At 38.9% G+C, this 23,627-nt stretch overlaps 1 protein-coding gene across 2 annotated transcripts; it reads left to right on the forward strand.

The window, feature by feature from the left end:
• Positions 1 to 555: 555 nt before the first annotated feature.
• On the forward strand, positions 556 to 23,027 carry LOC113028553 (cilia- and flagella-associated protein 337). 2 transcript variants are annotated; one of them, XM_026178928.2, is made up of 19 exons: positions 556 to 929; positions 1,841 to 2,078; positions 2,266 to 2,412; positions 5,732 to 5,854; positions 5,933 to 6,104; positions 6,188 to 6,234; positions 6,321 to 6,473; positions 6,620 to 6,808; positions 7,755 to 7,946; positions 8,065 to 8,532; positions 8,638 to 8,787; positions 11,404 to 11,588; positions 12,114 to 12,253; positions 12,957 to 13,105; positions 13,183 to 13,397; positions 17,685 to 17,815; positions 18,364 to 18,416; positions 18,547 to 18,677; positions 21,412 to 23,027. In XM_026178928.2, the coding sequence occupies exons 1-18, from the start codon at positions 859 to 861 to the stop codon at positions 18,634 to 18,636; spliced, it is 2,913 nt and encodes a 970-aa protein (XP_026034713.2). In that variant the 5' UTR covers positions 556 to 858; the 3' UTR covers positions 18,637 to 18,677; positions 21,412 to 23,027. The 2 variants fall into 2 exon arrangements, with proteins under 2 accessions (XP_026034713.2, XP_080161694.1); XM_080305568.1 differs by having other exon boundaries at positions 18,547 to 23,027.
• The last annotated feature ends 600 nt before the right edge of the window (positions 23,028 to 23,627 follow it).

The raw sequence follows: 23,627 nt of genomic DNA on the forward strand, positions 1-23,627 counted from the left end.
GAGCTTATTCATTATTATTGACTTCTTGACTGTTATTGACTCTTTTATCAGATGGATAAAAGAAGGTTGCTTTAAATGACATTGCAAGCCTAAAAGGAGATCAAGTTCAAGGACTTGCTCAGCAGACTGTGAAACACTGGGACTTGAGTATATTCATTAAACATAGTAAGACAGCACTTTTGATAGCTCATTATAAGGAAGAAAACTGCTGCTGGTTGCCTGGCAATGATTAAACTACATCAGTTGAAGAACGGTAAGAATAGCTGAAAATATGCCACCATATCATGACTTTTCGCTTTTACCCTCTCTTAATTTTGAATATAGATGTTCCTGATTTAATATCTAGGATTTCTGGACAGTCCTACTTATGGTAGAAACTATATCCCATATACATAGATTCTTGATAAAGCTCAGAAAGCTCAGCCTTTTCTTGGTGGTGAATAACTTTGCTTCTTTAAATGATTAACCCACAGAGGTCTGTGGGGTTTGTGGCTCTGTTGCCCCAAATAGACTTTGGAAATTCTCAGGTCTCCTTGGCAGTCTCTTCAGAGATGTGTTGACTATCTTTTGTCGGTGTGGTCAAACATTTGCGACCGATAGCTTCTGTGGATGTGGACATTCCTTCCCTGTCTGAAGACAACAGGCTTTGTTTGAGGACTGCATGAAAAGCGAGAGGAGTGGACAGAAACAACGGCTGTGCATGGTTAGGCTCAAGGCACAGCCAGGATCGCGGAGTCGACTCAACTCATTTATACAGAAGTCTTGGCTTCTCTCTTCATTTCTTTTTTCATGCTCACCATAAAAGAAGAGTTTAAGGAGGAGTTCAGACTGTGATAAAGGTAGAATCGGGCTATCACTATGGATACTTTTAGAAACAAAAAAAATTTGTGGACACTTTATGAGAAAGAGGTGCCACACAGCAGGTTTTGGTAAGTTTTTTTCCCCTTGTTTGGTCTTGGCAAACATAAAATATTATTTTTAATTAGGGATTGCTTTATGTAGAAAATCTGTTTTATAAACTTTGCACATTGATATGGATTTTTGTCACCTCTGGATAGTAGTGCCTGCTAACACATTCTTATATCTGATTCTGTCCTATATTTTCTAATAAGCTAAAAAAAAAAAAAAAAAAACATTTTAACTTTCATTATTTGTACTTCATTCCATTTTTCCACCTTAAACAATTCATGAAAAGTCAATAGAAGCTGAACACTGGTATCAAACGTTCAAATAACTTCTTAAATTCACACATTTCTCCATTCATTTCTCTTCCATCCACTCCACACAGTTTAAACTCAGAGACAACAGCTTCTTTATTACTTAATTATTTTATTGTTCCATTTGCTGATTGTAAGTAATGTGTATGATGTAAAGGACCACTCATGCATGCCCCAATGGACCAGGAAAATACCTCACAATGGTAAGACATGTGACTTATTGTTAGTTTCCCTTAGCAACAGGCCCACACCGGAGGTGCTGGTGGCAGGGAGCGCTTTTCTTAAAAACACATCCCCCTAACTTTACATATTCTTTCATTACTTATTCCCTTTATTTGAAAAAAAAAGTGTGTTATATCAAAACTACCACATGGGAGTGCTGCACTCATTCTGCAGTGAGCTTTTTACTAGCTGTCAGTGATGTAATGGCTTCAATAAAGAATCAGAAATAAAAAATAAAATAGGGGTTAGACACTGAACTTAACAGTTCTTTAATGCTTAAGAAATGATCATGTTTTTATGCTCAGTTAAGCTGGGGTGCTGCCTTATTGGCAATGTCCTCCACATTTTATTCTACTTCTGCTCTTTCGTTTCACTGATCATTGATGTGCTGCTTTCTGCAGTGATCCGGCCTGCGGTGTCAGTCCTGCAGAGAAACTGAGCCCAGAGCACCTACAGCTTCTGAGAAATGCTTTTACCTGTTCAAAGGCTGGACTTGAGACACAGGAACACAAGCTGAAGGGAAGCAATAGAGGTACAAGTGAAGAACGTGGATTGACGTTTGAGGAGTTTTGGGATGTTCTGAAGTCTGTCATCGGCCCAAATATTGAGGACACGTGGTGCAAGAGATTCTTTTATGAGGTAAAAAGTAATAAAGTTTTTTTATAAGTCTTGACAAAACTGGATGCGGGTTATATTGTAATCCACGATTTAAAAAAAAGTTTATAAAACAGCATCCTGTCAGTCTATTACTGGTTTGAAGTGACTGTCCTATTAAAAGACAACAGTGGTGTATTGCTGACTTGACTCTTACATTCTTCATGTCTAGGTAGATATCAGCTGCACTGGACAAATAAAATGGCAGCAGCTGTGTTCCTACTTGCTTTTGGAGTACACTGAGCGACAGCGGGCCTCCAATCCCACAGCTGCTCTGCTGGAGGCCCAGCCTCAGATTAGACACTGCTCTCATAACAAGGTAACTCTGGTGCATCGTGGTCAGATGGTCTGATTTTTAGACAGTTTTTTTTTAATTACTTACCAGAATTAGGCAACTACCTAGTCAAAATTAACATTTAGAGAATTCAAGTTTCAAAAACCTCCCAAAAGCTGAGTGCAGCAGAAAAAAAAACTGTCTCAAAGCAAAATTGCTATCCAAATACTAAAATGAACAACATTATAATATGACTTAAACAAACTTGGGGAAAAGAAACTCAAATGGATTAGAGTATTTTGTATCTCTAAAGGAGAAACAGTTATAGAGAGTAAATGGTCAGTGACTCCAAGTTAGTATTTGGAAAAGGACATAAAACTTAAAACAATATGTAATCACTTTTTAAGAGTTTAATGGTATATTACAAAATGGAACATTTATATTTTACTACCCAGTAAAAAGAAATACAGAGGAAATGGAATTAACCATTAATAAATGATTTGTACAGTATAAATATATTAAAATCAATGACAACTTACTTAAATTGTAAATTGTTGTTGTATATTTAGACATTCAAATTATCTATCACTATCAGATATTTTAAAAGAAAAGAAAACATTTTTTACAAAAATATTTATATGATCAATAAATAATTCAAATGGGAAATTGATTTATGGAAATCAATAAACAATAAGCACTCAATAAAAGTCTCTTTTGAAAACATTTTTCAATTAATTAGAAGTAAGATTTTTTTTAAAAGATTTATTTTTGAAAATGTAATTTAAAAGCGGCATACACATATACATTAATAGATATGATACCAAATATACTACTATTATTAATATAGGCTACTTTTTCTAATGTTAATGCTATATTTATTTCCTAAACGTTTGATGCTTTCTAATAGGTTGTTTATACTTTCATGTAAATAAAGTAGAAAATGTATCAAAATATTTTGGCATGCTGTGTATTTGTAGGAGATGAATATACAAGCTTCTTTACAAGAAAATCCAATACAGCAAGTCACTTTTACTTACTTTAAGCTAGTTTAACTAGTTTAGGCAAAATTTATTTGATGAATTAAATTACTACTTTCAATATAAAGATTATCACGCATATAAATAAAAAAAATCAACACTGCAGCACTACAAAGCCTTTGTCTATTTAAAGCTTGTTGGGTTTTTTTGTTTTGTTTTTTAAAAAGGTTTTATGTCCCTTGACAACTGTGTAAACTTTTTCTTCATTTCAGCTAAGCTAACAGTCTCTAGTAAAAATAACAATGGCACAAAGACAAAGTTAGCAACTATAGAGTTAGCAACTATAGAGTTAGCAACGAAAAAAGACAGAGCCATTGTTCATGGAAGATGACCAACAAAGGTAAGAGAATATAATAATGTTGGACTGTATTAATTTATTACCTGACTTCAGAGAAAAGTATTAGGTGGTCATATTTTTTATAGGTTATTTAGCTTGTTAGCCTAGCTTAAAGAGTTCTTCTGTGGCCAAAAATTGTGTCTTAGGGCTCTCTTTGGCTACGTTCACACTGCAGGCGAAAGTACATCAAATCTGACTTTTTTGACCCTATGCGACCCATATCCGATCATGGTATGACAGTGTGAAAAGCACAAATCCGATATTTTTAAAAGTGATCTGGGTCACTTTCGTATGTGGTACTGAATCTGATACATATCTGATGTTTTAGAAAGCCACTGCTGTTTGAACGGTCATGTCGCATTAAATCCGTCTTTTACGTCACCGACACAAGACAGATGTCTTGTTATTATCAGCGCCGGAGAAGACATTGCAAACGTAGATGTTAGTGAAACTGTTGGGAAGACAACGTTGGAGAAACGTGAACATTTTATTTGTACTGTATAATCTGCAGATTCTGACAGAAATCTGCAACTATACTTTGAAGCACCGCTCCTCTCTAAAACCGCAATAAGGATAATTATTAGGCCATTTGTAAATAACAAAATAACTTTATAACTTAAAGCAAAATTGGGAAAAGTAAAGTCTGAAACAAGTCTTTATATTAAGGGCCATCAGTCAAACAATATTGTTTGGTCTGGGTCTAAACAGAGCACGTTGTGTGTGACGCCTTCTTTTGCGCATGCGGGCCGCTTTGTGGGTGTTAGGTGACGGCTGTGTGCAAACAGGAATAGGACCCAAGATGCAGACTCCGGAGACAAACTTAAACCAAAACAGCTTTAATGCTGAACGCAAACATAACATAACTGGGAAAAACTGAAAATAAACTAACACCGGTGGACTGGCAAAACACACAGCAAAATAAACGGTAGATCGCGACACAGAGAAACACAGGGCTTAAATACACAGAGGGAGCAATCAGGGAATGAGTAACAGGAGGGAAACACAGCTGGGACAAATCAGAACTGACGAGACCAAAGAAGCGTAACCTGAACACACTGAGATAAGACAGAGACCTTCAAAGTAAAACAGGAAACACATAACACAGACTCACATGCAGGCACTACAGAGGGAACAGAGACGTGGGACCAGGGCAGACACAAACACTGACTGGATGTGGGGATACAGCAGACAGGGAAGACAGCAACTATGGAACACAGACAGAAAACCAGAACACTAAAACTCTAACCAACCCCACCCAGAGAACCTAAACTAAGAATGATCCTAAAACCCATAAAGCAAAGCTAGAATATAATGAAATAACAAAATCAAAGAACCAAAAACACAAAACACTGGGTCAACGACCCAGGGACCCTAACAGTGGGTTCAAACTAGAGCGCGTTTGCTGTCACATTTTATTTGTAGTGTGAACAAGCAGACAAAAAAATCGGATTTGATCAAAAAATGGGAATTGAGCTTTAAGACCTGCAGTGTGAATGTAGCCTTTGAGACATTTTGACTGGTTACAGTAGTGAAACACATGATTTGTGATGACTTTCTTGCCTCAGCCATAATGGTTACAGGCTAACTGTGCTGCACTAAATGGCTAAAGAAGCTAAACAGACCTTGGAACTCATTATTTTAATTATTTTCACCTGGCCTGTGAAGATATTCTCATATATTATTATAGTATCATTCGCTACTTTTGGATTTCACCCTGCAGGAGTTAAGCAGGGCAGTTTGCCAAACCTTTTTAATAACTCTAGGGTTCATCAGGGTCTGTTAAATCTAACCAATGTAAGTATAAAAGAGTGCACTCAGCTGCTCCTATAAATTATAATGAATAAAGTGTTCCATTACTATAATAGATGAAAGATGAAGCATCTTAATTTTTCTGCCCTGAGTTATATGTTATTTTCGACAACCATTACTTTTTTCCTCCTGTAACCTTTCTCTAATTGATTACACTTGTCTCATACTTATTGCTCTGCAGCGGGAGCCAACAGTTCGTGTGGTTGCTCTTTCCCATCCTCCTCCACTCCGCTATATTAGCGTCAGTAAGGGGGGTCAGATCACCGCCTGGAACAGCAGCCTACACACCCTCAAAACTTTAGGGGTGAGTGACATCATGTTGCTACTTTAATATCCACGTGGAATTACAGCACACTCACTCACGTTTTTCTATTTAAACCAGCTTGCTGGAGACCCAACAGAGGAAGTGGCAAACACAAGGAGATTCAGGGGTTGGACCACCGATGCGGTGTACATGGGCAACGTCCACAAGATTGCCATAGCAACTGACTGCAGGGACTTGCGCTTTGTTACTATTTCTTCAAACTGTTTGTTGGAGGAAATTCACTTATATGGTACTTTTATTCCTAACAAAAACCAACTAAACCACGTGAAGTCCGGAAATATTGTTAACTCTTTGTCCTATAATTGCTCCCAGGGTTTCGCAGTGTGCCGACCTGTCTGTGTTACTGGTATGATGTGCAGGTAGGACAACTGTTTGTGTGAGATGTTACTGTTTTAGCTGGATGTCTCCATTTGGAAAGCACTAAATGCATCACTTCAATCTAAAGGGTTTTCACTCCAAGAGTCTAGAACAGCCTCCTCTGCTGCTACTGGGGGATGAAAAAGGAGGAGTCCACCTGATGTGGTTCCTAAACTCATCCAAGGGACTTTTTAAGAAACCATCAAAGAGAGACAAAGGTCCACAAAGGATCTTTTTCCAAGTAGGTTTTCCCTCCTCTATTTACTGAATTCTGTTACAGAAGCATGGAAGCAAGAAGCTTTGAAGTGTTGCTGCTTACACTACAACTTTTCCTTAAACATCATTTGGACTCACTGTTTTTTCTTGTTTCACCCTCGTTCCTCACAGGATCTTGGTGAACACAGCGACATGGTGTCCTATCAACACATCCCCAGCATCCACCAGGAACCAATTACCAGAGTAATGTTTGAACCCAGTGCCAATGTCATCATGACTTCGTCAGAAAGTAACACCACATCTGTGGTCTTTATGAATGTGTCATTGAAGCAGGAGCCTTACATTTGGAAATTTAACCAGGTAATTAACAAGGTAACAAGGTCAGTTTGATTGATAATACACTCATTGGCCACTTCAAAAATACATTTTTCCAGCACCAGGTTGGACCACTTTTGTGAGCATTATTTATTTATAATATTTCATAATTATTGTAGTACTGAACATGTAATATGTCATCTGCAGTGAAAACAGTTGCTATAGCTTTCATTTTAATGTGGCCTCTACATGCTAGAGTGAGCCAAGCCAGGGTCAACTCCGTTGATGTCAGGAGATAAGCTCATTAACATTACCTGTTTTATTTTGAATACATTTATTTTACCTGAAGAAATTAAATCAAATGTGTTCTTATCCTCCCCTTTGCCTTCTACATTTTAGTTGAATTGTTTTATTTATAAGATCTGGTAACATCACTGACTTCAAATCAACTTCTCATGTTGTGGCTTTTAGACTTTGTTGTGATTTTCATAGTTATCCACTTCTGATCTGGATCAATGTCAGTCAGACCTGTGTGTCACAGCACTGGGGACTGGGTGACACAGACCTACGAGGGCAGGTTGACATGTGAAAATAAACTCTGTTTAAGAGAGAAAGAGTTTTATATAGTATTAAATGTCCTAGTGTGACAGTGTTACAGTGTAGTAAATGCTGTTATAACTGGCCAGTTTTATCTAGAAGAGCAAACACAGCAGTATGCAGAAACAGACAGTGTCACCGGCTGCTGTGAAAGGAGTAAAACTGGGTGGTGATGCTTCCTGTCACTCACAATGGGTTTGTTTGTTTTTTGTTTGTTTTTTTGAAACCCAAGGTTTACTCTCCAAATAACTGTCTGAACATTGTAAAACAAAAATCTCAGTCATGTATCTTTGAAAGGAAAGAAGCATTTACCACCACTTCATTTATATTTTCACCTGCATAAAACACCATCTTCTGTATACTATACGATATTAATGCTTTTGCCTCATGTCAGGGAGCCAAGTGTTTCGACTACAACGCGTCCCTACAGTTGATGGTTACAGGAGGCTCTGACCGAAAAGTCAGACTGTGGTCACAATATGTGACTTCAAGTCCTGTGGCTACACTGCCGGGTCACCACACCACGGTACTAGATGTTGCAATTTACCAACATGTCGGGCAGATCTTCAGCTACTCTAGAGATGCTGTGAGTGAATTAGGATTTACCATAAATGCATACATAATTGTATATTTTATGTGAATATATGCTAGTAGAGCTTGTTTATGTTCGAATTAATGATGATGCATTTGTCTTCTTTTGCCAGGAACTGAGAGTTTGGGACATTTCTACCCATCAGTGTTTGAAAGTTCTCCGTCTGCAGTTTCCCTGTCTGCAACCAGGTCGCATCCCAGAACATGGAAATTTCCCCTTCCTGTTGCTTAGCCCTCCTCTTCCTGATGAGATGCAACCTCATTTAGTGGTGGCCTGCAAAGATTACCTGGCAGTGCTCAATCTGTCAGAAAAGAGAAGAGGAGGAGGTGGTTGGTTGACTGATGAGGAATTCAGGACAGAATTTAAACAGGGTCCATACCTCTCCTGCGCCTTGTACAACCCCACCCTGAGGCAGGTGGTGACTGGACATGCTGACTCATCAGTCTTTCTGTGGGATGTAGAGACAGGAAGGAGGCGGCTTTACATTTTAAATGCTCATGGAGAAGAGGTGCTCTCCTCTATGGCACTGGACTCCTCTCACAGAAGACTAATCACGGGAGCTCGTAATGGCACTATTAAGGTTCAATACATCTTATTACTTATTATTATATAGAGAAAGAAATTTGGCTGTAATGCATCAATGTGTAAAATACTTAAATCAGAGTGTTGGCCACTCCCCAAGCAGGTGTGGAATCTACTAAATGGCCTAAACTTACACAAGCTGGAGCCCGTCACCAACTCTGAAGTCACTGGGTTGACCTGCCTCCATGACAACCATTTACTGGCTGTGGGGTGGAACCAGTGCATCACTCAGTACAGCATTGCAGGAGACAAGGTAAAATCAAGGGTGCGTTAAAGTTATAATCCACACATAAATACAGTTTTAAGGGTTACTGAACACCAGGCTGGAAAACAATGTTTTTCTTCCTGCTCTAGTTTTGCAGAGAAGAAAGAAAACGTATTTTCAGGGAGGATTATAGTTTATCTTTCCATCCTAAAATATCCTAAAATTAAGATTGACTTGGTACTCTGGGTTTTACTATCCTTTTCGGCTCTGTCTTTTATCTAAAAAAAAGCTCCATGGATGCCATTTATACAGTCAACACCCATCCATTCATCCATCCATCCATCCATTTTCTTTACTGTTTCAGGGTCAAAGAGCCTATCTCAGGTGTCATAGGATGAGAGAGGCCAGGTACACCTTGGACAGGTCACCAATCAATCACAAGGCAAACGGCAAAGAGAGACAAGCATTCACAAATGCACCTAAAATTATTATATTCAACGTAACTTATATGTAACGTGTATATTCAACACAGCAAGAAACCAGCTGGCCTGTGGTTTTGACAGGGATAACTGTAAGTTTTCCAAAAGCAGTAATGTCTAATCGTCACAGGAACACGCTGAATTTGTAGGCAAACAGCAGAATGTGAGCTACTGGAACTTTTCTGTTGTGGCTTGCAGTATTGACCAATCAGGTTTGATCAGGCATTGGTTAGGTGCAGATAAACAGTCCTGTAAAGAACAACAAGCACTGAGAGTTTGAAAGAAGAAGGCAGAATGTCCTATATCTTATGCTGCTTGTATGAATATATAGAAACATAGGTAAGGTGTGGTAGATGAAGCACGTAAGACAAACGTCACCCTCATCACCAAAATTCAACTGTACCGCGCACTAGTATTGCCCATTCTCCTCTATGGATCCGAGACCTGGGTCATCCTCAAGCATGACCTCAACAAGCTTGAGGTCTTCCACGTGCGCTGTTTGCATCAGATTATCCGGGTGTCCCCCCGTGACCGTCTCAGCAACAGCACAATGCGTAGTCAATGTCACCATCAGCCCTAGATGGAAGAGCTGATCCAGAAGCGACGACTGCAATGGTTTGGCCACACACTAGGGAATCAAGCATGACGCTCCCAAGAAGACTTGGATCAAGCAAACTGAAGACGATCTTCAACAATGACGTCTAATCCTCAAGCAAGAAAAGGTCAAGGCCAGATCGCAAGTCTTGGAAGTGCATCGCTGACAAAGATGAGAACCCTGCGGCACCCACAGCGACGTATTGGCTTGGTGGACGACCTTCCCTGCCGACCGCCAGCTAGGGACAAAAGAAAAATAGTTGAAGCACGTGAGGGCTTTTCAAGCTCTCAAAACTACTGTGATCTGGATGACTGAGAACCTCCATAGGCAGCAAAAGACACGCTAAAATGTGTTCTCAGAACTATTTTGCTGTAACTTGATAATGATTAACTTTTATATTTGCTTTTTAAATTTACCTGCATTTGTAACACTGACCTTCATCTCCACACTCTTAGTCATCTGACAGTAGCTGCTGGTTCTCAGATTGGAAAGGCAGTGAAAAAAATTCATTAGCTGTGGGTCAAGAAAGAACAACATAAAGTATTAAATGCATTACATAAACTTTTGATTGACAGGGGATTCTGGGTAATGCAGTCCACCCAAGAAGCTCAGATATATTAAGATGCTATAAAATTAGTCTCACAGAGTTTTAGCCTTGACATTTTTTTTTTTCTTGCTACAAGTTCTTTCCCAGATGTTTAAAGCAGCGTGATGAGTCCTACACAAACAGCTGTCACCATAGTGACTAATCTAGTACAGACTCAGAAAACATTTAAGTGTTTTTTTTAAGAATGCCAACAACAACTTGGCCTTAAGAAGACTGTGGTCCAAATTAGGCTCAGAAAATATTTCCTCCAATAGTAACACTAACTTGTCCCATCATATTCAGTATAATAATTCAGAAGTCTTGTGTTTTCCTGTCAGTAGTGAAGAAAGTCTCTAAAGTCTTTTCAGCGCATAAATACAAACCCACATCCACCTACAGCTATGCATGCTGCTGCACAGGTCTCAGTGTATAAATATATAACAGTCTGCATTTGCACATTATTCTCAAGCTTCAAATTCTTGTGTTACATTTTACCTTTCAACCTTCAGCTGCCATCTGCTCTGTGGCTGGAGTCATCTGTTAAAGCGAACAGTAGTATTTATGCTTCTGCAGCAGATTCTTAATGCTGCTTTTTTCCTTTCCTCTGCCCAGTTACATAATGTTTCTCACTGTAAAGTCCCTCGCTTAAGCAGAACTTAGCTTGTCTGTTTCGTTATATATTTTTTTCATTTCCAAAACCTAGAGGGGCAATCACAAATCAGTAAATTGCACTTATATATATGCATACGTTATATACGCCCCTGGTAAGTTCAAATTCTTCACACAGCCATAATTTGTTTAAAAAAGTCTACTGCAACATGGTACACTTTTTTATGAGCAACCTGGGGAAGTAAGTAGAGCTTCTACAGAAGAGACAGATTATTTCACCTCATTTATAAACTGTGTTTATAAATGAGGTATATAGGTATATAGTTATCATCATTTCAACCAAAATGCTTGTGCACTAAGCTGTGCTTTATTTTTCTTTTACTCGTGCACTGAAGGACTTGAAGGTGAGAGCAGACATGTCCTGGAAGTCCAGCGGTGTCCACAAATCAGACATCTTGGCTGTGTGTCAGTGCTCCGCTCTGAGCGTTGTTGCTACAGCCAGTTATGATGGAGAGGTAGTGATCTGGAGCATGGAGACACAAGGACCGATGCTCCACCTGCAGAGAGGGACGCAGGCACGGTAAGGAGATGCAGCTCCGAGTGCTGTCTTGCAGTCAGTGAGGGTTTACTATTAAACTTGATGTGTATGACTTGCAGGTTTTGACACAAAACAAATCAGCATGGATCAGTTTACTAATGATTTATCTACTAATTTACATCGTGTTTCTTGTATCCCAGATCAAATTTTGTTGCTGGCGTGGTAAAAAATTATTTATCTTTGGCTCTCTGCAGTCTTTATTGACGATAACACACAATAAAAGCTTAGATTAACAAATGTTTAAATAACATGCAGATTATTATTGAAATATCAAATAGATGTAAAATGTCAGAACTCAAAAAAGGTATTCCTTTTATCATCATGCATGAATGATAAAGGTATAAAAGAATAAGTAATTAAAGTAACGAAGACATAATCAAACTAATTTCTCATAAATTTTCCTGACAGTTAATTAAATGATGAATAAATGAAGTCAAGTATCTTGCATCCTTAGCTGATAGTGACATATTCATGATTGTGGTTTTCTTTCTGCTTGTGTGCGTCCAGGTCAGCTCTCCCCGTGGATAGCATCTTGTTCCTTCAGCATCGAGCTGGCAGGAAACAATTAAGAAACAAGGGTGTCCTAGTGTCATCCCAGGGTGGTTGGCTGTGTTTTTGGAGCATCACTGATGACAATCACAGTTATGGTGAGTGGGATGCACAAGAAAAAGCTTAAAGAAGAGATTGATGTGAGGTCCTTTAAAAAAAAAAGATGCTGCAGTAGAAAACATTAATCTAAGATAAAAACTCTTAATCATCCGTCACTTCTAATTCTCCTCCTCCCATAAGAAGGATTTACAAACAGCCCTTGCAAGCAGTGACAGTTAGGCTGAACTGTCGACTTGGCTGCCAGCCGGTACCATTCCTGGCAGCCCACAACTATGTCTCTTTCCAGATCCCATCTGTGTTTAGTGGTGTGGGATTCATGCACTGTAACCACTGCATATGGGTACAGGCTTGCATGAGTGCATTTGAGTGAACTGTATGTCTGTATAGATTTATATATGTATCTATGTGTCTGTGCATGCTTCCAGCAGAGAGGGGGATTTGAAATCATGACATAAGAGGAATGCAGGTGACAACTAAAATCTGTTGAAGAGTTTGCAGTTTGTCTCAGAAGTACTTTTGTTATTGAAGTGAAGAAAGAATTCTTGAAAATGGTACAAAAGCAGAATATAAATAGATTTGCTTGCATGCACTTTTGAGTGAACCAGCAGACTTTTTAACTGCCTATAAAGATATATCCAAGCCTATTGTTACAAGAAAATTTCTTTTAGATTGTACTTAGTACTTTATGCTTGGATGAGTTTATGAGCACAAGTCTATTTTTTCTGTGTTTTTTCCCTCCAGGTCATTTCTACGCTCCAGAGCAGCCAGGTGAGCGTGTGCTTAGCCTGAACTCAGATCAGTCTAAAAACACCTTTCTGGTCTCAGGTGACACAACAGGCTCACTTCAGATTTGGGACATTTCTTCCTTTGCAGTGGACATCCAACCTGAGGTGTGCTGGGAATAAGATTGCACCTGGTGCACTGCACCTCATATCCCCATATACTTGACATATTTTTCTTCATACAGGCAACTTGTGAACAACCTCCACTGCTGCTGCAATCTTGGAGGGCTCACAAAAGGGCTTTGATATGTGTGGAAGTCCTTGAAGTGTTTGACAGACTGTTTGTCCTGACAGCATCAGTTGATGGTTCTGCTGGACTATGGACAGAGGACGGCAATCATGTGGGGTTTTTTGGGCAAGAGGTGACGTGGAATATCGCTGACCCAGGAACTTATCATAGGTAGGTAAACTGGCTTGTGTCTTCATTAATTATTAAAAAAAAAACACACACAATTACAGAGAGCATTTTTGGATGATGGTTCTGGATCTGCTATTTGAGTTATTTTGGCTTGCATCCTCTGCAATCTGCCTTGCAACCCACCTCCTCCATTTCATGCTGTTCATGCTGTATCCAACTTAATCAATGTCAGGTCTACCGTGCATTCCCATGCCCCTGCTCATTTCTGCATCTTTCCATGCTTGTGCATGGTATGGTGGAAGGTCCCAGCAGAGGGCCGTACATCCAGATATAAACAGCTGTAGATGGAAATAACATTTTTATTGTGACTAGTGGTCTTGACAGAAATGTGTTTAATACACACAGGGTAAGAGGTCAGTAGAGAGAAAATAAAATTGAGCCAAAACGTCACTCCTTGTTCATTAGAGGCAATAAATGCTAAAAGTGATTGCACACATAATAATTTGAAGCACAATTTTTATTATACATGCCAAGTTTCAAGATGAGGCTTGCAAACATGGCAGTCTTTTGAGATTAGATCATTCAAGAGTATCAACAACTAGAAGAGTGGCAAATTAAAGCTGCCAGTATCAAACAGAAGACAAGTCCAATAAGTGATAATATCAACAGTGCAGGGTTTGTACCAAATCTAATATAAGTATGAAATGTAAGAAATGTACGTCATGATTGAACATGTTCTCCAAAATAAACTTCCCTCACTGTTCCACAAACATTTGAGTCTTTAATAAAAACTTCATTTTGGTTAAAGGTCGTAAACTCTGGCTTGGCTCACATCTTTGCTCTCTGTATTTCTGTCACATGCTGGGTAACATGGACCATGAAGGAGAGAGCTGTCAGGAATAATTTAATTTCAGGGGATGGAAAAAGCACAGTTAAAGTTAAAGACAGAGTCAGCACATGCTTAGAAATATAAATAAATGTCTGCATAAACCTCACGAGGAGCAAAATCATGACAACAGTATTGTTTAACTTATGGAGAGTGTACATTTAATGTCTGTGTGAGGAAGAGAGTGACAGAGCCAAAGTGTAAATAGAGTGCTGCAGGGATGATGTTTTTTTCATTAGTCATTGTTTCATATAAAAAAGGAGACTTTTTTGTAGGTTTTTAAATTTAGAATAAGCTTTATGTGAAGTTTGTGACATTTACAACAAGATCATCTTTATGAATTATCACCAATATTAGGCTATAAATAAGCACATCTGGAGATAAAAAATCTTGGATGCAGTAAAACTTGCAGTTGCTCCAATAGTAGAAACAAACAAGCTCACAGCCTTTTTTTCCACCTTCATAAGATCCAAGGGGTGGGGGTGGGGGGGTTAGGAGTGAGGCCACTTTTAGTGATAAGTAGTGACCACCAGAGATGGGCAGTAACGCGTTACTTGTAACGCGTTACTGTAATCTGATTACTTTTTTCAAGTAACGAGTAAAGTAAGGGATTACTATTGCAAAATCGGTAATTAGATTACCGTTACTTTCCCGTAGGAACGCTGCGTTACTGCGTTACTAAAACCGTGATTTTTTTTGCGAGAATGTCTCATGACAGTGACGTAAGCAAGTGCGACGTTGGTGACAGCAGCTGTGTGCAGATCAACAATGGATAATATATCGAGTGCGGGAGAGAGTATGAGCGTGCAGCGTTTAAAGTGTGGAAGTACTGACCTTACTTTGAGTTTGATTCCATAAAAAGTGACAAAAACATTAGCGTCCATCGTGCGTGGGAAGAAAACTTCTTTTTACAGCGAAAAAAAACCCTAAACTTCCGAGCAAGCACCGAGTAGCTACGACGTGATGGGAAACTCACAGAGACACTCGCGCGGATTCTTCAACTGACCGCAGCACACCTACACCAGGGTAACCCTCCGCCTACCCTGCTCCTGCTTTACAGGTGAAAATAGAGCAAAAGGACCGCTGAGTCTTTGACTTTATTTATTTTCTGCTGTGTTTTACTTGCATCTGTTTGAAAGAGTGAGTGAAAACACAAAAAATATTTTATTTTATGTGCTGGAATGTGTAGAAAATAGGTTTAAATGTTAAACTAATTTATTCAAGTCAGAGAATGTTGCATATAATTAAATGTTTTGCTTGATGCATAAAGTTAAAAGATTAAAACTGATAAAACAAGTTAAAAAAAGAGACTTTTCCATTTGATTACATTTTGTATGATGGATTATGTAGAAAAAGTAGAATTGGGCTGAAAGATCTATCACTTTATCACCTCTTCAGGTTGTAAATCGTGTTTTTAAAAAGTAACTAAGTAACTAAGTAATTAATTACTTTTGAAAATAAGTAATCAGTAAAGTAACGGGATTACTTTTTGGGGGGAGTAATCAGTAATTAGTTACTGATTACTTTTTTCAAGTAACTTGACCAACACTGGTGACCACCGACAATATAAAACCTGGATGTAACTTCCAGGTCTGTCTGAAGACCAACTATTAGATGTGGTTGCAAAAAACAGAATCAATGGGAAAATGGACTATTTTGGACAATTTTCTAGAAAGGTTCAGTCACTAATTTTGGGTCACATTGAATAAAAAAACAAAACAAAACCAAAAAAACTTGCTTTGTAAACACAGTACTAGCTTCTTGCCTGTCAATCGTTGTGATTGACAAGCGAGAAAATGGTACTGTGTTTACAAAGCATGCACAGACACATATACCAGGGCCAATGAGCGTGGAGTTCCACAGTTACACCCGCCCTTTCTAATCACGTGTAGAAAACCAACACGGTGACAGAGGAAATGCTCATTATAGCAGTAATTACTAATAATTATTTGCGTATGTGCATTGTGAAATTTTTGTAGCAGCTTGCTACTATAACATTAAGTAATAACTTACCATGAGGCCATCTTTTATATATAGTCAATGACTGTGATGATGTTTAATAGGCCTAATAACATCCATAACCTCATTTAGCCACTTTTCTTTTTTTTCTTTTTTAGCAAACTACAGGTTTGGGAAGTGTAAAAGATTTAAAATTGTGTTTGTTTTGTTTTTATAGATTTTATATTATAGAACAAAATTGGAAAATCTCCTACATTTTTATTAAAGACAGACCTTATTTCAGACAGAGAAATTAATAATAATAATAATAATAATAATAATAAAATCCCATTAACTTTGATACAACAGAACTTGAAGTGGAAAATAATAACTCAGTTCTGAGTTTTAGCACTCATTCAAGCAGCTTCTTGTCAGTTATACTCTTTATATGGATGGCACTTCACCACTCTCTGCTGCTGCCACTTTGGCTTCAAATTCTGTGGGTGGTTTAATCAGCAACCCACAGAGCACTAGACAACACGCAAGTGTCCTTTAGCATACTCTGGTTGTAAGGGCAGGTTCACAAAGCAGCTTACATGTTTGCTTACCAGGTTTTAACCCAGCAGTATGACCAGGATTTTTCCATTATTCCAGCCCAGCAAGCTCAACGAGGAAGTAATGTAACACACCATACCTCATTCAACCACAGTGCAGGTCATACTATGCATATAGCTGCACAGACTGAGACCTAGGAAACAGTTTTCTTCCATTCGAGTCATCCTAGCTGACTAAACCTTTATAGCCCTAATTAATAGAGTTGGATTTTTAAAATGTAGTTCCCACCTCAGCAATGATTATAAACATGTACAGAAGTGACAACTACTGACATAAGGCACCATCCTTTAGGGCATTTTTACTGTGCAGCCATAAATCAAACACTGGCTCCCTAAATTGTCACTCAGTTATTGTAACTTTGAGAATTCATCTTTTATATCTGACACAGCAAGTGTAAACATCGTAACTTCACAATATAGCAGTTTTTCATGTATGTAACTGCGTCACAGATGGTACCAATTAACTTTTAAAGTATCTTTAGCCTCATTTTACCACTAATGTCAACTGCTTATCACAATAAAAATGCTCTGCCGGCACTTATTAGCTTGTAAAGTTGTGAAGTTGAAATCTTGCATATGTTGAAGTCATTATGTCAGTTTTAACTCATCCACTAAAGCAGCGCACGCACAAACGCACACACAGACACACACACACACAGAAGGAGCACACAGAGTACTCAAATGCTTCACCACAGAGATCGAGAGCAGTAACAGCTCTGGTTTGAATCAAATCTAACAACAAACATCCTCACAGATATCGGCCTCTGTGACAAATCTTCATCCAATAGGATCACTGACCCATGTCTTGTCTATCAGGAGCTTGACGTGCATGAAATTGGCAAACCCATATCTCAAGTAAACACTGGTATTGTTTTGCTCTGACACTCTCAGGAATACACGGAACAATCTGAGAGAAGAGAGGAGGACTGAAGATGAAAATATGGAAGGCAGTGACGTCCAAAATCAAGTACCTGACCCTGCTAGCCGTGATCAGACTTCACAGGAAGAATGGTGTTCTGAAGGTAAACACACACACACATACAATCAAGGCCGTTTCCAGTAACATTTGGCTACCCCTTCCAGTAATTAGCCATTTCATCAGATAACCTTCTGCACACATATGTGAGTTTGCACAGCTGCTGCTGACAATGTTCATAAAAAGGGGTTAAACAGTGCAGGTCAGGATGACCTTCTAAGCTAATCTAACCTGATACTCAGATTCTATCATGTCCAATTTCTGCACATTATGAAGAGAAGAGTCAGAGCATTCTTCACATTCTCCTCCTGCAAAGTTTGGAGCTCGGCTCTGGAACATTTGGGCAATGTTCTCCTTTAGACACACAGGCCAGAATGTTTTTTCTTTAAAAAAACCCACAAATACTCAAGGTTGGTGTGTGAGGGTGTGTATCTGCGAGACGTTTCCTACACTTTCCTCTCACAGTCTGCCATTGCTCAGGACTTGCCAAAATAAGCGATTAGCTGTGCTTTTTCTGCACACACACCCAGGCAGACATACACATGTATGCTTTTACCCACTTTTCTTTGTCTTTTGTCATCCATCCTCTTTCAGCTTCATCCACCCAAGCAGGAGTGAATGACCACGAGCAACCTCAGCAACCTATGGTAACCTGGGAGGACAACATCAGCTGCTGCTGAGTGCATTTGTCATATTTAGCTCTATTGTTTAGCTACCCCTCCCTCATGCAAACACAGTTTTTCATCCTCCATCTGTACCTGTCTATGCGTGTCTCAGTATTCATGTGAGGACCTCTGCCAGACAGTAGCTTTGTGTTACGAGAGGAGAGGACTCTTTGAGGACATCGACCACAGCAATCGCTGCTGATTGGCTGTTTCTTGTCTCTTCAGACTCAGGTGGTCCTGCTGGTGAGATTTGTGCTGATTACTTGATCTTATCCCCTCTCTTCTGCTCCTGCTAGCTTCATGAATACCTTATTTTATGTTCTGTTGGTGTCTTGTGTCTGCAGTAAGAAATAACTCATCTTTTTCATCCTTTTTCTATCCACTCTGTCCCAGACAAATGCCAAAAATTCTGCAAATCGAACTTACAAGAATAGTTCCACATTTTTGGAAATTCATTGTTGCCAAATGTTCCATGAGAAGATTAATATTGTCCATTGCTATTCTAAAAATATTAAGCTACAGCAACCAAATAGCTGAACTTTTCATAAAAGCTGTGTGAATTTGGAAGCTCTCTCCAAAGGTAACAAAATGTGCTCAATGAACCAATAATGCTCACTACTTAACACATCAGCTTGGTGATCTGTACCTTGGTTGGGGAATTACTAGAAAACTGCTGGTGTTTTGTTTGAGGGTTTGTTTGTTTTTTTCCAGTCTTTATGGTAAAAATAGTTTGGTATACTAGACTAGAATGAGGACAAATGATGCCCTGTCCAACCATGTCAAAGTCTGTAGTTCTTCAAAGCAGCCAAACCTCATGGTGTGGTGAAAGGCAGCAGTCATAAACAAGAAAGAATACGTGATATAGTTTAAATGCTGGAAATTTTTAAACACTCTCACCTGGAAAACATTCATAGTACTGCATTTGTTTTTGTTTTTAAATGGGACGATGTTCAAAATACAGATATAAAATATGTTCAAACCCTGGGTTCCTATATTTTACAATTATTTGACCATTCACTAATCACTAATCACGCCTGGCTGTTGCTTCTTGTTGTCATGGCAATATGACCACCACCCTCGCCCATGTCACATGTAGCTTGCTTTTTGGAAAATGAGAATATACACTCATAGGGCATTTTATTAAATACACCTTGCTAGTACTGGGTTGGACCCGTTTTGCCTTCAGAACTGCTGTAATTCAACAGGGTGCTGGAAACATTCCTCTGAGATTTTTGTCCATATCAACATGACAGCATCATGAAAGTGCTGCAGATTTCTTAGCTAAATATCTTTGATGTAAAACTCCTGTTCCACCACATCCTAAAGGTGCTCTGTTGGACTGGATCTGGTAAGTGTGGAAGCCATTTAAGTACAGGGAACTGACTGTCACATTCAAGAAACCAGTTTGAGATGATGTGAACTGACATGACATGTTATCCTGCTGGAAACAGCCTGGAGAAGATGGCTACTCTGTGATCATAAAGAGATGACCGTGTTCAGCAACAATATGGAGGATATTGGACCAAGAGGGACCAAAAATTTGCCAGGAAAATATTAATACGAGGCAGGATGAAGTTCTGACCCCACCATCTGAATGTCACAGCAGAAATCAAGACTCATCAGAGTCTCAGCTTCCTCTTCTGTGGTAACATCAGTGATATTTGGTGTAGTCTTCTGCTGCTGTAGCTCATTATGTCGTGTATTCAGGGACGCTCTTCTTACCTTGGTTGTAACAAGTGTTTTTTTGAGTTACTGTTGCTGTCCTATCAGCTTGAAGAAGTCTGGCTATTGTCCTCTGATCCTGCATCAACAGGACATCAAGTGTCGCTAAATGGATATTTTCTCTTTCTTGAAGCATCCTCTGTAAACCTGAGAGATGGTTGTGTTGGAAACTCCCAGTAGATCAGTAGTTTCTGAAACACTCAGAGCAGCCTGTCTGGCACACACAACCATGCCACGTTTATATTCACTTAAATCACCTTTCCTCTCCAGTCTGATGCTCGGTTTGAATTTCAGTATGTTGTCTTGACCATGTCTACATGCTTAAATGCAAAAAGTTGCTGCCATGTGATGACTAGATATTTGTATTAATTTATATTACAGCAGGTGAACAGACAAGGCTTCCAGATCTGAAAAGTAAGGCCAAAGTGGAAGTGGCATAAACGTGCATTCGTTGTCCAGCAGGGGGCGACTCCTCTTCTTTCTAATTGTCTTGAAGTTTATGAAAAAATGCACCCACTGTTCATGTTTCTCTAATTATGTTGTGCTTTCATTTGCTAGTTTCAAGTTGCATTGAACACGATGTGTAAATTATGGTTCCATGTAGAGCAAAACAGACAATAAAATGGGGTATATTATAGATCACAGCTACTGTAGCTTTGTAGTCTAGGTTTCTGGACAACACAGATATACTGGTCAGCACTGGTCAGCACATGCAGCTATAAAAGACTCGATCAATTTTGCAGGAATGCGACAGCTCGGTTTCACCTCCTTTTTAACCGAAGTCAGTCTAAAGTTTTCCAAAAGAGCTTGATTGATGGGAAAGTAAAATGGGACGGAAACAGAAGCAAGAAATGAGTTCTGCTACTCTGTTTAGGATGCATCTGGTGAGAAATTTGTCTTTTCTGATTTTCTTGCTTTTCTCCCTCTGTTGATCTTCTTCATCCTCTCTCGCCCTCTTCTTCTTCTGCCAGCCCTGTCCCTTTCATAAAACTACCACATTGTGCATTTGTGGCCTAGACATGGAGGATGTTTTTTCCTGTAGCTGCCAGTTCAGTTCATGTGGACTGACCATTGAGAGGTCAAGAAGAAGGAGCCCTGCACTGATTAATCTAACGTCTTTATTTGTGATCTGAATTAAGAATGCTGAAAAATGTCTTCCCGATATCGATCTGTGAAGTCTTATATTTGTGTTTTCTGATATTGAAAAGTCTGGTTTTGATTTTTTCTTCTTTTCTTTCACTCATTCCTTCTCCAGGAGGCTTTATTGAAGATTTGCCCACAATCGGCTGTGTGTTTTATCAAAATTTGACTGGCAGCTCAAAGCTCAGCGTGCAGCGTCTGAAAGAAAAAAGTGAGTCAGATGTAGAAAGAGATTCAAACGTGAACATTGTTCCTTTGTGTTCCTTTTATGAAGTTATTTTGAAACAGCAAATTGAATATGTCCTTTTGAATATGCGATGAACTCACTGTGCTGGAAGGATTTTCAGTGTCACTGCACTGTCTCTTCTGCATTTCATATGCTGTATTATTTTTTTTGCCCTTTGTCCCTCGCTTTCAGCTTTCGTCTTATTCCACTTTAATGTTTGCAAACTAATGTCTGTTGTTTGGCCCATTTATTCATAATATACTTCTTTTATATGCAAAAAGAAAAAAATACACATTGGGAAATATCAACACTGTGATGGTGGTGTGCTAGCCTAGCATAGTAGAGTGTAAATTATGTAAATGGATTGCCTGGCTCTGTGCAACAGTATTGAAATTTGCCTAATCAGCACCTCTAAAAGCTCACAATGTGTAACAATGAGAAATAACTTTATGGAGGTTGGGGTGGGATTGTTCTCTGTGCTATTCTTGTTTTTGTTTTTTGAGTGGGTGCAACTTAGAGTCGTCCTCCCAGGAAATGACTATACTCTATTTCCATTTGTGTTTGTATCTATTTCCCATTTTCCTAGCAAAATATGAAGAAATTATGTGCTTTTGTACAGTATAGTGGGATGCTTAGCATTTTGTTACCTTTGGAAAAAGCTGAGCTGTTTCGCTGTAATTCCCCACTTTATGCTAAGCTATAGCAAAAAGAATGATATATAACTATGGAAGGACAGAGAGCTGAAGTAGTTTTAAATGAAGTCTAGCTGTCTGACTTGTTGCAGCTCTTTGCAGATAATTTGAAGCTTCCTGATATGATACTTCTAGGTCATCCAAACAGTCATCTAGACAGGAAAACATCAGAGCCATCGCATCGCTTTATTTCAACAAAAGCCACCCTGTACTTATCATCACAGTTTGGCTAAATTGCAGAAATTGGTGACACAAGACTCAATGTCCTATTTTCATGTGTTTTCTTCATACATTCGATTTTGAAACATCTTTGCACGCACTTTTCCTGTTATTGAAGAACTGGGTTAGTTTAAGTACCGGTATGGATGTTCAAGCGGGGGTGGAGGCATGCTCAGAGCTTCTTCCCTAGTGTGCTTCCCGGGGATAAATGCGAACAGACACAGCTTGGACAAACAGGGCAAGTCATCCGCAGAGTATTTTGCCCCCTCCAGCATCTTCAAGTCAACAGTGCATGAGTGAACTCCACCAAATGTGTTGTCAGAAATATCTCCAGCCTGCTCATGAACACGGATGGTTTGATTTTAAGTCATTACAACTTAACGTTCCTGTCTTTTTTATGCGTTGGCATAAAAGCATAAATATGGCTTGAATTTCGTTTTGTTGCCTTGAAAGCTTCCAATAAGACTGTTGCCTTAAAAGTTAAGTACAACCAGGAGAAACTTAAATAGATGATTTATTCAGTTATGAAAAATGTGACCTCTCCTTGTACTCTTTACGCAAATACGTAATTTAAAAATACAATACTGTGCAAAAGTCTTGAGCCACTCTCATTTGTTTAGGAGGTGTTGCTTTTAGCAATAGTTCTCCAAATGTTCTGAAAGTCTTTTGAAGGTTTTATTTGGACATTGACTGCTTTTTCACTCATTTTCAGTTGAGTCCTAGTACCTGACCATCTTCAGAGTAACATAAAAAAAACTTTTTTTTCCTGACTCTGTAAAAATTGTCAAAGATAAAAAGAGTTTGATCAGTATAAAATAATATTATTACACCAACAAGATGATTTAAAGCATGGTGTGAAGTGTGTTCTTAAAAAATTTGAGGAGACTGGAGAAATGGAGGGCAAAAGAAGTAGTGGCAGAAAACACAAATGTTGAGTTTTCAGGGCAGTTTCTGTGGTATGAATACAAATAAACCCAGAATCATTTGTCTTATGGAGTCCATGCTTTCCTGGGTCAGGGCTGTTCTGGCAGCACAAGTTCATGTTTCTTGTAATTCTGCATACTACATACTGCATACATCTACTACAGATTAACAGTATCTGAAAGTCATGTTCTTAAAAAATAGAAAAACAAATCCAGCAAATGCCTGACACAGGCCCTGAGACATGCATCTGGTCCTTCAGCTGATCCATCT

This window comes from Astatotilapia calliptera, chromosome 8, assembly GCF_964374335.1.
Source record: "Astatotilapia calliptera chromosome 8, fAstCal68.1, whole genome shotgun sequence".
NCBI lineage: Eukaryota > Metazoa > Chordata > Actinopteri > Cichliformes > Cichlidae > Astatotilapia > Astatotilapia calliptera.

What these genes read in the sequence shown, in the direction of transcription:
- LOC113028553 (XM_080305568.1), top strand. Translation starts at nt 859, where the DNA reads ATGGATACTTTTAGAAACAAAAAAAATTTGTGGACACTTTATGAGAAA. An exon ending in GTGCCACACAGCAGGTTTTG is followed by an intron (nt 930 to 1,840) that starts GTAAGTTTTTTT and finishes TGCTTTCTGCAG; the next exon opens with TGATCCGGCCTGCGGTGTCA. An exon ending in CTCGTAATGGCACTATTAAG is followed by an intron (nt 8,533 to 8,637) that starts GTTCAATACATC and finishes CTCCCCAAGCAG; the next exon opens with GTGTGGAATCTACTAAATGG.